At 54.3% G+C, this 14,458-nt stretch overlaps 1 protein-coding gene across 1 annotated transcript in view; it reads right to left on the bottom strand.

The window, feature by feature from the left end:
* The window catches only part of PTPRN2 (protein tyrosine phosphatase, receptor type N2), a 546,252-nt gene extending 532,208 nt beyond the window's left edge, over positions 1-14,044 (bottom strand). Inside the window, exon 1 of the mRNA XM_018047462.1 lies at positions 13,982-14,044. Within this exon, the coding sequence (XP_017902951.1) occupies positions 13,982-14,044 (63 nt within the window). The remainder of the gene's footprint in view (positions 1-13,981) is intronic.

Raw genomic sequence — 14,458 nt, 5'->3', positions numbered from 1 at the left:
GCAGAATGAACACAGGACGCTCCTGAGTGTCCCCAGGTGGCCCCGACGGAGGGCGAGGCTGTGGACCCCAGGCTGGGGCTCAAAGCTGTGCTCAGTGACGGGGTGCCAGTCGTGCGCGGGCAGAATCCACGCAGCACAGCTGGGCATCGGTGCTCAGTCTATCCGCCTGTGTCTCGTTGTCTCAAGGACCAGAGCTTGAATTTCCTCTCTCTGGTACTCTACAAGTGAATATATGTATGCCCGCTAACCTGCTGCTATGGTAAGTCATATAGTGCCTCAGTACTGGGCTACTCTTTACTCTGAGAAGAGTATTTTTTCAGCATGCCACTGGATCATGCTGGCAACATGCTATCTAGGTGTGTGTAAGAATGCCTGAGCGGCACTAGGCTTGTGTAAGAATGCCTGAGCGGCACTAGGCTTGTGTAAGAGTGCGTGAGCGGCACTAGGCTTGTGTAAGAGTGCGTGAGCGGCACTAGACTTGTGTAAGAGTGCGTGAGCGGCACTAGGCGTGTGTAAGAGTGCCTGAGCGGCACTAGGCGTGTGTAAGAGTGCCTGAGCGGCACTAGACTTGTGTAAGAGTGCGTGAGCGGCACTAGGCATGTGTAAGACTGCGTGAGCGGCACTAGACTTGTGTAAGAGTGCGTGAGCGGCACTAGGCGTGTGTAAGAGTGCGTGAGCGGCACTAGGCGTGTGTAAGAGTGCCTGAGCGGCACTAGGCGTGTGTAAGAGTGCGTGAGCGGCACTAGACTTGTGTAAGAGTGCTTGAATGGCACTAGGTGTGTGTAAGAGTGCTCCAGAGCCTCCCGCTTCAGCAGTGTCAGCGCACGGGCTTAGCTGCTCCGCTGCGCTCTGGCTCTTCCTGGAGCGGGGGTCGCGCCCGTGCCCCCTGCGCTGGCTGCAGACTCTCAGCCCCTGGCCCCAGGGGAGCCCTGTGGGCCGTCTCTCAGTTTCTGTATCAGCGCTCCTTCTGTAACAGAGAATTTGCAGGCTCTCTGTGTGTCATGTCACCCCTGGGTTTATCAATTCTTTGGAAGCTGGATAGAAAGACGGCATTTTAATAAACACTGTTGCTATAGTAACTTGCTCTGTGCAGTTCATTTCTTCCAAGATGGACTTAAGGCAAAGCACGCACACAGGACGGGAGGCCACAGCGCCCCACACAGCCCTGCCAGCGTTCAAGTCTATCCAGACAACAGCTGAGTCCACGTGAGAGCCACCCGGCTCCCCCCACTGTGTCAGTGAGGGTGACCAGCGCAGCCCACGCCCGCAGGTGCCCGTACTGGTCACCGGTCTCGGATGACGCAAAACTTCCCTTCCCCGGGGAGGAAAACGGATACAAGCAACCATCACAAAAGGTCAGGGAGCATTCAGAGAAGAAGCCTCATTGAAACCAGCAGTAAACATTTAGTAACTCCTGCCCACAATGCTTCTCTCTGTCCTCCAAGCTCCTCTTCCTTGAGCCCCCGGGCCTTGGCCACCCCCTCCCCACATGGGGTGGGGTTAGAGGTGCCATTGCTGGGGGGGGCATCACCCATCACCATGATTCGGCAGTCTAGCTCCCCACACGCCTGCGTCCTTCCTGGTGGGGGTGCTAATCCCCAGCTCCAGCCAGCGCCTGCCACTGATGGGCAACCATAAGGCTCTTCACAAATGAGCTACGGAATGAGCACAGGAACAAGTGGATTTTTCAGGCAAGAAAGAGGGACCGTGATTTTGACATTAATTTTATGATCCCGAACTATTATTCTTTTAAAGGTTATATTTAAGAAGAGAGTGAATTAGATAGGAAAATATGTGTTATATAAATTCAAAAGAGAATTATAATAATGATGATTTATAAATGCATAAAACATGTTCAAATGCAAGGACACATAAAAAAGAGATCAAAACGGAGCCGTCTCCGGTGACTGGCCCACAGGCTCACCTCTTCCCTGCTCTCCTGCACGCGCTAACTTTCCTTTCGTGATGAACTGCTTTGAGACTGGGAAAAAAAAGCCTCCATAAAGCTCTGCACTTTGGGCCACACCAGTCAGCACCTTTTGCTTACAAGAAGCACTGCCTTCAGGCTACTGGGGGCTTCCCACGTGGCACTAGTGGTAAAGAGCCCCCTGCCAGTGCAGGAAGACCCCTGGAGGAGGGCACTGCCAGGGGCCAGCGTGAGGAGCTCTGCCCATGGCAAAGGTCATGAGGAAGGAGGCTTGGCATACGCAAAGGCGTGATCAAGCCTCAGGAAACCCCCTGTTCCCGAGCATCTACCCAAAAACCAGAGTCTGTTTTATGCTCTCACCTACACCTCTGACTTTACGGGGGGCTCTCCCCCATAACCGTTTCTCTCGGAGAAGGAGTAAACGTGCAGCTCCAAAGCAATAAAAATTCCTGGGCGTGACAAGAGTGTTTCAGCTTACGGACTCCTCTGAAGGTTATCTAGCCCATCTGTATAGGTTCGTCCAGCCACATGTGATTGTTTACAGCCTCCCAACCTGAGAGGCATGAGATGTTTTAGACTTACTAAAGGCAAATTCCTTTGGGGAGTTGGAAATTGTCAGTATAGTGGGTTGGTTAGGAATTATATTGGTGAAGGGTTTTTCATTTGTTGTGCCAATAATTGCTGCTAATTCCCTGCCCTGGGTGGGACAAGGGTGTTTCAGGCCAAACCTCTCTGCTGGCAAACTAGCTTGTGTGACAGGATTATCCATACTGCTGCCACTACGCACATGAGTGTTGACTACCTCTCAACCATAAACAGCACAGAGAGTTTGGAGTATTTTGAGAGTCTTAATTAGCATAGGGCTTTTCTCATTGTTGAGTCAATGATTGCCGCCAGGCCTCCATATCCTTAGGCACCTGGGAATATATTAATCAATGTATTTGGAATATAGAAAAGGAAATATAGTAGTTTTTAAGGTTAGCAATACTAGACTCTTTGAGTTAATGAATTTTCTCTTTTGTAATAGATCACTGTACTTTGTTATAAATCACTGTGACCTTGCTATGTAAAAATGTAACTTTATCACTATCTTAAAACTAAATATATCTTAAGGGGAACATTGGTGAAAGGATTTTCATTTGTTGGGCTGATGTTTGCTGCTAAATCTCCATGTTCCCTGCCCTTATAATGAATATAACTAGCATATAGGAGAAATAAGTATTAACTTTTAAGCATATAGGAGAAATAAGTATTAACCTTTAAGATTAATCATGTTAACCTTGGGTTAAATAAATTACTTTCTTGATTGTAACTCACTACACCCTCACTCTATAGGAATGTATCTTTATTTGGAGGGTGGTGCCTGGTTTAAGAAAAAACACCCTTGGAAAAAATAAGTTTTTTGGTTATCAGAAAGAAAGAATCATAAAATGTCAGCAGGTCTCAAGGCCAGAAGATGATGTGATATCCCTAAGACCTTTTTTTTATACATTTATGTGAAGCACCTGATTTTGATAAAGGTCAGGACTGCTGACCCCCACGTGACTCTGTATTCATCCCTATGTGTAACAAAAGGTATATAAGCAAACCCAAAAATAAAGGGATAGGATCAGTTTCCGGAAAGACTGATTCCCCCATGTCGCTTCTTTCTTGCTCCCCATTTCTCTGGCTGAATTCCAAGTTATTCAGCCTCTTTTTCTCCACTAATTTTCCTACTACACTATCCGTTTCTAATCTCTCTATATATCTGTAATTAAATATGTATTTTTCCAAGGACGCCGACGCCGTCCCCACCTTTGAATAACCCTGGATCCACTAGGGCTGGACCCCCAGCAGGGCACAGCAACCCCCTCAGTATCCTCGTATGGAGAATCCCATGACAGAGGAGCCTGGCGGGCCACAGTCCATAGGGTTGCCGAGAATCAGATAGGACTGAATGATGGAGCACACACGCACAGGCCACTGGGACTCAGCACGCCTCCCGCCCAGCCTGCTCGTGCCCAGGGAGCAAGGCCTCTTACCCCACAGGACAGACTGACTGCCGCTACCCACGACTGGAGAGGAGCCTGTCTCAGGATAGAGGAAACAAACGAGAAAACCAAAGTACATTGTTTAAAACCTCTGATCTTAAGGGAATCAGATAAAATTGGGAACAGATTTGAATAGGAAAAAAGATCACCCTTGAATGACTTTTAATAATCATTAATCTGCAGGACGCTTTTTCACCTACTTCTGCCCAAAGCAGTATCTGTGGAGATTTTTAAGTTTGGTTCCCATTTCCACTCAAGCACCCAGGCTTCTTCCATGCTACCCTCTCTGTCGACGACAATGTTTGGGAAAGAGTGAGGAGTGATAGGCGCTCAGACCACAGATGACGCTGCGCCCCACGCAGGGTCCCCCATGTCCAGATAGTTGCAGTAGCACGTGGGTGTGAGAGCGCTCAGCTCCGTGTGTCTCCCCGGGACATCGCAGTCCAGAGCGGGGCATCTCACGCCTCTCAGCACAGCAGGCAGGGAGCTTCACCCTGTCATGCTCGGGGCACCCACGAGCGGTGCCCCACAGCAGCTGGCCTTCTCCGTGGGATGCATGGAGGTCGGTACTTGCCCCCCACCCACCCCCGGAGGAGTAACTCAGACCCAGCCCTGGGACAGGCCATGGGGCTGGGGGACACTCTGCCGTCTGGAACTCGGGAAGTGGGCAAAGCGGGCGTGAGGCCCCTTGCCTGCCTCGGACCCCAAGAAACAGTTCATAGACTGTCAGACCCCCAGCACTTCCCACCACATGCTGAGTACAAACCAGGAGCAGAGCAAGGAGTCCACGTGGGTCTGCCCTGGCCTAGGGCTCTGGACACGGGGAGCACTGAGGCAGGAGTCTACAGTGGACACAGCACCACTGGAGACTCTCCCAGGTGCCTGAGCTACGCAGCGCTCAGCCTAATGCCGGGAAGCCCCACCCACAGCCCTCTAGGAACCAGGAAAGAGCTAAAACAGGGGCCTCCCTCCTTCTCAGGGGGAGACAATTCTGCAGCTCAACCCCACCTAAGCGGCCCATCTGCAGCCCGTCTGCACCGCATGCTCCCAAGAGCCCTCTCGCCACCCCAACACGTCAGCTGGGAAATAGGCAGCTCTGACAGTTGTCTTGAAATTGGTGGTGGTCTGACCAGCGCCATCTTGTTTTAAGCATGGTTAGTCTCCAGTCCCAGGGCTGGTTTCTTCCCATTTCCTGGAGGCCAGTTCTCCAGGCTGCCAGCTCACACCATGGCTGCAGTCTGCTCATCATGCAGTTGACGTCTTCCGCCCGGTGGGGCTTTTGGCATGCACAAACCAGCCCAGAGGACATGGCTCAGAATACTGCCTGCAGTCCTTAAGGAGGACTGAAGTTCCTTGACTCTTTAATAGCTAAACTATTACTATTTCAGCATTCAAAAAATTCAACATTAGAAAAACTAAGATAAGGGCACCTGGTCCCATCACTTCATAGCAAATAGATGGGGAAACAATGGAAACAGTGACAGATGTTATTTTCTTGGGCTCTAAAACCATCACGAACAGTGATTGCAACCAGGAAATTAAAAGACTCTTGCTCCTTGGAAGAAAAGCTACGACAAACCTAGACAACATATTAAAAACCAGACATCACTTTGCTGACAAAGGTGTGTATAGTCAAAGGTATGGTTTTTCCAGTAGTTATGTATGGATGTGAGAGTTGGATCATAAGGTAGGCTGAGCATGGAAAAATGGATGCTTTTGAATCGTGGTACTAGAAAAAACTCTTGCGAGTCCCTTGGACTACAAGGAGATCAAATAGTCAATCCTAAAGAAAATCAGTCCTGAATAGTCATTGGAAGGATTGATGCTGAAGCTGAAACTCCAATACTCTGACGAACTGACTGGAAGAGCTGACTAGTTGGAAAAAACCCTATATGCTGGGCAAGATTGGAGGCGGGAGGAGAAGGGGACGACAGAGGATGAGATGGCTGGATGGCATCACCGACTCGATGGACGTGAGTTTGAGCGAACTCCAGGAGATAGTGAAGGACAGGGAAGCCTGGGGTTGCAAACAGTCAGACACGACTGAGCGACTGAACAACATCATTATTTCATTTTGACTATTTCCCTTTGTTTCGGCATTTTCTGACTTCTCTGATTAAATTTATTCTTCAATGTTTTTCTACAGACAAAATGTAAACAGAGGACTGGGGCAAGGGTGCAGAGTCTGTTCTGGGAAGGCCCCACAGGGTCCTGCTCTGTTACAACAGGAGCAAGAGGAGGACCAGGGGACCCCAGTGGCCCAGGGCAGAAGCGCACAATGTGAATGCACGGTGGCCACTAGATAGGCTGGACAGCCAGGCGGCAGCCGTAGGTAGGCGGCCTGGGCAGGCTGGCAGAGTGTTCTGACTTTATTAGAACCTCACGCCAACTGACTGTTTAAACCATGCATATGCATCCCTTTGATAAAGTTAACTGAGGGAAAGTTTAAAGCACGACGTCCCATGAACACAAAATAAACTGACATCTGCTGTGACCAGCTCTGCCACGGACACTGCTGTAGGTGCCCAGAAACATCAATTAGCCAGACAGGCAAGACCCCGCCATGCAGCTCACACTCTAGGAGCAGACAGCCTGGAAACCACACGCACAGCGAGCCCAGATTGGTGAGAGGTCCCATGCACTGGACATTGCCCTAAGTACCTGGTCTCCAGCGGGTGCCTGCTGAGGGCTGGCCCACAGGGCACCTGCTGCACCTGGGCACTGGGGGAATTGGGCAGAGGGCCTCTGACCTCCTGAGGCTCCCACATAGAGCTCCCAGGTCACGCTGTGAGGCTGCTCACTTGGGGCCCTACTTTCAGACCCTGACCTGGGCGCCCTGCCCCCTCCCCTGGGATCTCTCTGTTGGACGATGTTTCAGACCCTGACCTAGGCACTCTGTCCTCCCCTGGGCTCTGTTGGGTGGTGTTTCAGACCCTGACCCGGGTGCCCTGCCCCCTCCCTTGGGATCTCTCTGTTGGACGATGTTTCAGACCCTGACCTGGGCTCCCTACCCCCTCCCCGGGGGTCTCTCTGTTGGGCGATGTTTCAGACCCTGACCCAGGTGCCCTGCCCCGTCCCCGGGGGTCTCTCTGTTGGGTGGTGTTTCAGACCCTGACCCAGGTGCCCTGCCCCGTCCCCGGGGGTCTCTCTGATGGGTGGTGTTTCAGACCCTGACCCAGGCACCCTACACCCTCCCCAGGGGTCTCTCTGATGGGCGATGTTTCAGACCCTGACCCGGGCTCCCTGCCCCGTCCCCGGGGGTCTCTCTGTTGGGTGGTGTTTCAGACCCTGACCCAGGTGCCCTGCCCTGTCCCTGGGGGTCTCTCTGTTGGGCGGTGTTTCAGACCCTGACCCGGGTGCCCTGCCTTCCTCGGGGGTCTCTGTTGGATGGTGCTTCGTGCTGCGACAGGAAGGACACATTTGCACTTAGCCCGGCACTCCCTCCCTCGCTTTCCACGGCACACGTTTGAGCCGCTGGCCTTCAGAACTTCGGTAATTCTACTGCCAAAGATCTGGCAGCCCCACACCAGGTCTGGCCTTGTTGGGGGGTCGGGTTATACTGAGTTGTGCCAACTGTTTACATCCCTGTTCTGCCAGGCACCCTGTCCTGTCTCCACCTGAGCAAAGGGCCGGACAAGCAGCCAGTCTACGGTGCAACTGGTATTTTGAGGCCCAAATGAAATAAAGTGTACGAAATCTCCCATAAATTATATAACACTGTGCAGGTGTTAATAATACTTATAGCTGTTTACAGTCTTCTGTGTTTGGGGAAATATCCTAAATAACGAAGTGCAGAACACTGTCAATGCCTTGGACTAGGGTTATTTACCTAAGACAGCCTTGTGTTGGAATCTGCAGTTTCTTAAGTGGCAGACTCATCGTGTGCACTGATTTGCACGTCCACAGAGAACTGTCTTCTATGTTAATGATGCTCTTGCTAACAAACCATACAAGTAACACTGAGGAGACTGGACTGCCCTCCATATGCTTGGCTTTGTTGCACAAAGCACAGCTGGCATTTCAGTGTAGATGTTGAGGAATTTTCAGGGTTGGAAGGTTTCTTAGGAATCATCTGGCCCAGTGTTTCTCAGTTATGGCTGTGAGCTAGAACTGCTTCGGGGAGCTTTAAAACAGGAAAGGAAAGAGCTGACACCAATCCCCTCTCCCCGACCCTGGCAATGCCTGGCCATCAGTTGTTTAAAAGCCTCAATGCACAGCCACGGTCAGCAACCCCTGATGGAGCTACGCACCGTGATGTAGTCAAACACCTCATTTTACAGGTAAGAAAACGGGCTCTTTCCGAGGAGGAGAAAGCTCCTTCCATGAAGAATTCACTTAAATAGCAAGGCCAGGAAAGGCTGGCGGCAGAGCCTAGACTGGCCCTGAGTGCCGTGCCTCTCAGCCCATTCTGTCCATGCCTCAGAAATCAGGACAACGGTGTGTGCACGAAGGCGCTTACACATACACACACCAGACAATCAACGGCATCGGCCTTCAGATTAAGAAGATAAAAACGTAATCCACAGCGAACAGACCCCAAACGTGAAGACCGGGGTCTAGCAGCAGTGTGCACGTGTGTCTGTGGCTGAGCCCCCTCGCTGTGCAGCTGACACTGCCACCACGCTGTCAGCCGGGCGGTCAGATGGGCCGTCAGTCACACTGTCAGTCGGGCCGTGAGCCGGGCCATCAGTCGGGCTGTGAGCCGGGCCATCAGTCGGGCTGTGAGCCAGGCTTCAGGCCGTCAGTTGGGCCGTGAGCCGGGCTGTGAGTCGGGCCCTCAGTTGGGCTGTGAGCCGGGCCATCAGTCGGGGTGTGAGCCGGGCTTCAGGCCGTCAGTTGGGCCATGAGCCGGGCCGTCAGTCGGGCCGTGAGCCGGCCTGTGAGTCAGTCCGTGAGCCGGGCCATCAGTCGGGCTGTGGCTGGGCCGTCAGTCGGGCTCTGAGTCGGGCCGTGAGCCAGGCTTCAGGCCATCAGTTGGGCAGTGAGCTGGGCTATCAGTCGGGCCATGAGCCAGGCTTCAGGCCGTCAGTTGGGCTGTGAGCCGGGCCATCAGTCGGATTGTGAGCCAGGCCGTCAGTCGGGCCGTGAGCCGGGCTGTCAGTCGGGCTGTGAGCCGGGCTGTCACTCGGGCTGTGGCTGGGCCGTCAGTTGGGCTGTGAGCCGGGCTGTCACTCGGGCTGTGGCTGGGCCGTCAGTTGGGCTGTGAGCCAGGCTGTCAGTCGGGCTGTGGCTGGGCCGTCAGTCGGGCTGTGAGTCGGGCCATGAGCCGGCCTGTGAGTCAGGCCGTGAGCTGGGCCGTCAGTCGGGCTGTGGCTGGGCCGTCAGTCAGGCCGTGAGCCGGCCTGTGAGTCGGGCCGTCAGCCGGGCTGTCACTCGGGCTGTGGCTGGGCTGTCAGTCGGGCTGTGAGCCGGGCTGTGAGTCGGCCCATCAGCCGGGCTGTCACTCGGGCTGTGGCTGGGCCGTCAGTTGGGCTGTGAGCTGGGCTGTGAGCCGGGCCGTGAGCCGGGCCATCAGTCGGGCTGTGGCTGGGCCGTCAGTCGGGCTGTGAGCCGGGCTGTGAGTCGGCCCGCCATCAGTCGGGCTGTGAGCCGGGCCGTCACTCGGGCTGTGGCTGGGCTGTCAGTCGGGCCGTGAGCCGGGCCGTGAGCCAGGCCATCAGTCGGGCTGTGGCTGGGCCGTGAGCCGGGCCGTGAGCCGGGCCATCAGTCGGGCTGTGGTTGGGCTGTGAGCCGGGCTGTGAGTCGGCCCGCCGTCAGTCGGGCCGTGAGCCGGGCCGTCAGTCGGGCTGTCACTCGGGCTGTGGCTGGGCCGTCACTCGGGCTGTGGCTGGGCTGTCAGTCGGCCCGTCAGCCGGGCTGTCAGCCGGTGCGTGTTGCCTGTGCGTGTGCTCAGTCACTGTACCCAATACAAGTAAAGAGTGTCTGTGAAGTTTGGGTCTCATTGTTTTGTTTGTGATTCCTTTTAAAGGGTAGAGAAACCAAGTGCAAGTTGCTGACGCACCTCTGTCTGTGGCAGGCGAGAGCGGCCAGCCTGCGGACACTGGCCGTCGGCAGCCCGGGCCCCTGACCCCAGCCACTGGGCAGAAGGGGACACGTGACGTGGAGGCTGACGGCCACAGAGGCCAGCCGGTCAGACCAGAGGTGGGGCTGGCGACCTGGGCTCGGGCGTGTGAACTGACACGGCCCCCGTCCCCAGGACCCTCAGTGGTCTGGGTAACGGTGGAGTGCATTTCGGTTCCCCAAAGCAGATGAGAATATGTGTGTCCTGCGAGCCATCAGAGCTGCCTTCAGAGCATCTGTTCAGTCCACTGGGCAAGTGAGGGAGAGGCCCTGGCCAGTGGTAAGCAAAGGCGTGGGGGGGTTTCCCTCCCATCGGAACAAGGGCTGACGCTGGAAAACGTAAAGTAGAGCTGGAAGAATTCCATCTGGACACAGGTTATAATCAAATAAGGTCACAGTGTTCTATTCCAGCAGCTGGGAACATACAATTTATTCTGTTTTGCTGAAGAACTAAGACTGTTCAAAACGCAATCCTATGGTGGGTTTTCCCAACTGTATGATTTTCTAGTGGCCTGTGGGATAATCTGCCTTTTATTTCTTACATTTCTGCATCTTACCAGAATCTCCAGTAAGTGCCAGGGTGGGAAGGGTCTGTTCTGTCCCGGGTGAGCCCACCCGGGCAGCCAGGGACTCCCTGAAGACCGGGCAACACTGTGGGAAGGGGCTGGGACCCACAGGATGTCCAGACTGCCCACATTCTGGTGGACTGGCTGCTTGAGGACGTAAAACCCTGGTCATCAGTCTTGCTAAAGCCAGTCCACGTCTGGACCACACCCTAGGTAGTCGCTACTTTAACGCCTCCATTGATCTTGTGCTACCTCCAATCTCTTCACCATCACAATGTTTACAAACCTGGACACGTGACCTTGAGGTGGCCTAACTTCCACGGACCCAGAGCAGCACGGTGGGGGATGTGGATCTGGGGAGCCTGGGGTCTGTGCAGACTGGCCCCCCCACCAAGAGGCCTTCAGGCCATCATGCTTTCCCCCTCTTTCTCTCCACGTATTCCCAGGGGATCAGTTCTACTCTAAGCAAAAATCAGAGCTGCTACTTTTTTCCAAAAAAGAGGAAACAACAGGAAAGGAAACTGGCCCGTCAGACCTCACAGCGGGCAGCTGAGGAAGCGCCTCCTCCCTGGAGGACGGCGGAGCTGGGCCACCTCCTCGAGGACGGAGGAGGTCTGCACAGGGCCGGCCCTCCTGACAAAGCCCCAGGCTGGCCACAGGCTGTGTCCACAGGGTCTCTCCCACCCACAGTATCACCTGGCTTCCAGTCTCTGTGATTTCTTCCAATTCTGAGAACAAGTTCAAAACCCATTAACGAAACCAATGTCAAGCCAAATGAATAAAGGGGAGGCCCTTCCACAGGCGGTTTCCTCTGATTAATATTTAGGAGAGCAGAAGCAACTGAGACCCTGGGTGATGCGTGCCCCGGCCCAGGATCTCTCCGGGGTTTGGGTGAGCGTGGGGCTCCCAGCTCATTCCATCGTCGGAATCTGCCTTCAGGGAACAAGATGACACCAGTTGGCAGCTCGCCCGGCTGGTGCTTCCAGCCAGGCCCCAGGCCCTTGTGAAGGTGCCTGCAACTCGGTCACTCTCGCCTCAACGCCCACCTCACCACAGATGGCCATTTCCCCGCCGTGGCAGCATCTGCAGATTCATAAATGGCAAAACCACAACGCTGACCCCAACACCCCCTGTGCCGTCGTGAGAAGCAAACACTGAGCTCAGCTGGGGGACGGTGGGTCAGCCCTGGTTCTAGATTTGATTCTGACCTGTTTACCCAAATTCAACATCGACGAGATCAGGTCTGCCATCCACTAAATGAGGACAAAATTATCTCAGGAGGAAAGAGTCTCTCAGGGATGTTGCGATAACCTAAGGAGATTTCTGTGTAAAACACCCAGAAAAGCACAAAGCCTCCTGCAAGCGCACCATTTCCAGAAAGACGTGAGGGGTGTGGATCCACTCAGACTCCCTCACAGGCTCTGAGCCAGGGAGGCAGCCAGGGCACATTCCAAAACAGCCCCACCGAGCTCGACTGCGGGGTCACTCCTGAGTCGGGCGAGGCAGAGACCTCTGCTGTTACCCAGCCGCCAGCTGACCCTCTGCAGACCTGCCCTGTGAAACCTGTGCGTCCCAGGCGGGCAGAGGCTCCCAGGAGCGGTGAAGGCTCCTGACGGTGTCTCCCCAGCTGCCCCAGGGTGGAGCTGCGCTGACTGGAAATCAGCCCAGTGGCCAAGTTTAGGCCACAGAAACTGACTGCAAATCAACACAGCTCGCCCGGAGCTAGCTGCTGACCACTGACCAACATAGTACTGGCCAAACCACTGAAACTAGGCCCCACATGGTTACCCAGAGACTATTAAAAAAAAAAGCTTTTAAAAAATACCACTATATAATCTCTAGGACTCAGGTTCAGTATAAAATTTTGCCTTAACAATACAGACTTTTGTGCTTCTCACAGTGTGTGACTACAGGCACACGCCAAGCTCTGGGCACACCATACGTACCGCTCACCCCATCTCTGGCCATGGCTAAAAGCATCAAGAGCTCAGGGCCCCCAGTGCCAGACCCCAGTCTCCTCCAACACCTCCGGCAAAACGAACCAAAGCTGAATGAGGATTTAGCACATTTCTCTCAAGATTGCAGCAATTCTAGACTCAAAGTCCTACGAGCGGAGAAGGAGCAGCCGTGAAAATATGTTAGAACTGTAACACCCTCCCTGCTGCAAACCCACAGCCCTCCTCAAGAGCAACAAGCAACTGTCTCCATAAGGAGCCACTTCAGGGTGTGAGTGTGGGCAGGTAGGTAAGCAGAAGCCCACGCCTGGGACAGCTCCAAGAGGGCAGGCTGATGTTGCACAGGGCAGAGAGGGCGCGTGCCCACATCATCTGTGCTCAGCAGGGGAGAAGGTGCGCCTGCAGACGGGGCCACACCGCAGCCCTGCGCCCAACGGGACGTGCTACAATCACTGTGCAACTGGATGGGCAGGGGCTGGGAGAGGGAGGGCGCCCACCCTGAGCAGTGGACGCCTCCTAAAGCACAGAGATGCAGACACGGGGCTCCCAAGAGAGGCATGGCCATAGCCTCAGAAAATCCAGATTCGTCTGAAATGAGCTAATTAAAACTCCAATCTTGGCTCTGAGAAACAGCTCAGACCGTCCAACCATCTAACAGTTACCAATGACAAACTGGGGAAAGGAATGCTGTTTTAAACATTAATGCAGGAAAAAAACAGGTTGCCATAAGTATCTTTAAAAACAAATTTTTAGGCATTTGAAAGGAAAAGAAAAAAACTGCAAGGCAGGTACCACTTCAATAAACAGCTCAAACAGGGAAGCGTCTTGGCCCTGACTGACAAAGTCTACTTGGCTTAACTTGCTCCACCCAGGCCCCGACACGCCTGCCCAACAGCTCTCTTCTCTGTCAGTGACATTCCTCAGTAGACACCAAGAGCTAGTACTTATAAGACCAAAACCGAAACCAGAGCATTGATGAGCAGAGACTCAGGCCAGAAAGGAGCCCTGGTGGGCACGGGGTGGGGGGCGGGTCTCACGCCCGCACCCGCCTGCACGGAACCCGGCAGTGTGGCCCACTGGACATCACCACGGCAAACCATGACCCAAGAGAAGGAGCCACAGAGCCTCAGGAGTCTGCACAGACTGCTCATCCGCCAAGAAGCTGTCACAGGCTGAGATCACGGGCAGACCCAGGGACCAGGGACCTCGTAGGAGACACTGTTCATAACTGGCACGTCAAGGTAACTTTCCCCGCAGAACGCTCTAAACAGCCCTGGTTGGGATACAATGGAAAACATGCAAGAAGGTTTGACCTGCTAGACAATTCATTATCCTCTTCCGTGTTTACAATTAAAGACTTTGAAGAGTTAATTGAGCTAACTGGAAAGTCAATCTAGAAACTGCTACAGAAGGAAGAAATGACGTCTTAAGACACACACGCACCCCACGCAGGGTGCTCCCCTCAAAGGTGTCGTTCCGCTGGGAGATGGCAATGTTGCCTCCCATCTCCCCTCATTCCTCCGTGGGGAGGGGGACCCCCAGGTGGGAGATACCCCGGGCAGGCGACAGCTGAGGACGGGTAAGCAGGCGGGCAGTGGGCACTGGAAAAGAATGGACTGCTTGGCCGGAGGGCATGTCCCAACAGAGGGCGTGTCCCGTCGGGGGCGTGTCCCGACAGAGGGCGTGCCCATCAGGGGCGTGTCCTGGTAGAGGGCGTGTCCCACGGGAGGAATTCCTTGAGAGGCCTGGGGAGGCGAAGGCCCCAGAGGGACCATCTAACTGCCCCCTGGGACGAGCACTGACGGAGAGCTGGGAGCGGCTGCTGCAGTCACCTGTGAACCCAGGGAGCGGGTGATGCAGCATGGACCTCGGACAGCACCCCAAAACCCGAAGCACACGGATGCACTCCGCGGGGCCGAC

This window comes from Capra hircus, chromosome 4, assembly GCF_001704415.2.
Source record: "Capra hircus breed San Clemente chromosome 4, ASM170441v1, whole genome shotgun sequence".
NCBI classification, from domain to species: domain Eukaryota; kingdom Metazoa; phylum Chordata; class Mammalia; order Artiodactyla; family Bovidae; genus Capra; species Capra hircus.
Note: the sequence above shows the minus strand (reverse complement) of the source record. Positions and strands in the feature narration are given on the sequence as shown.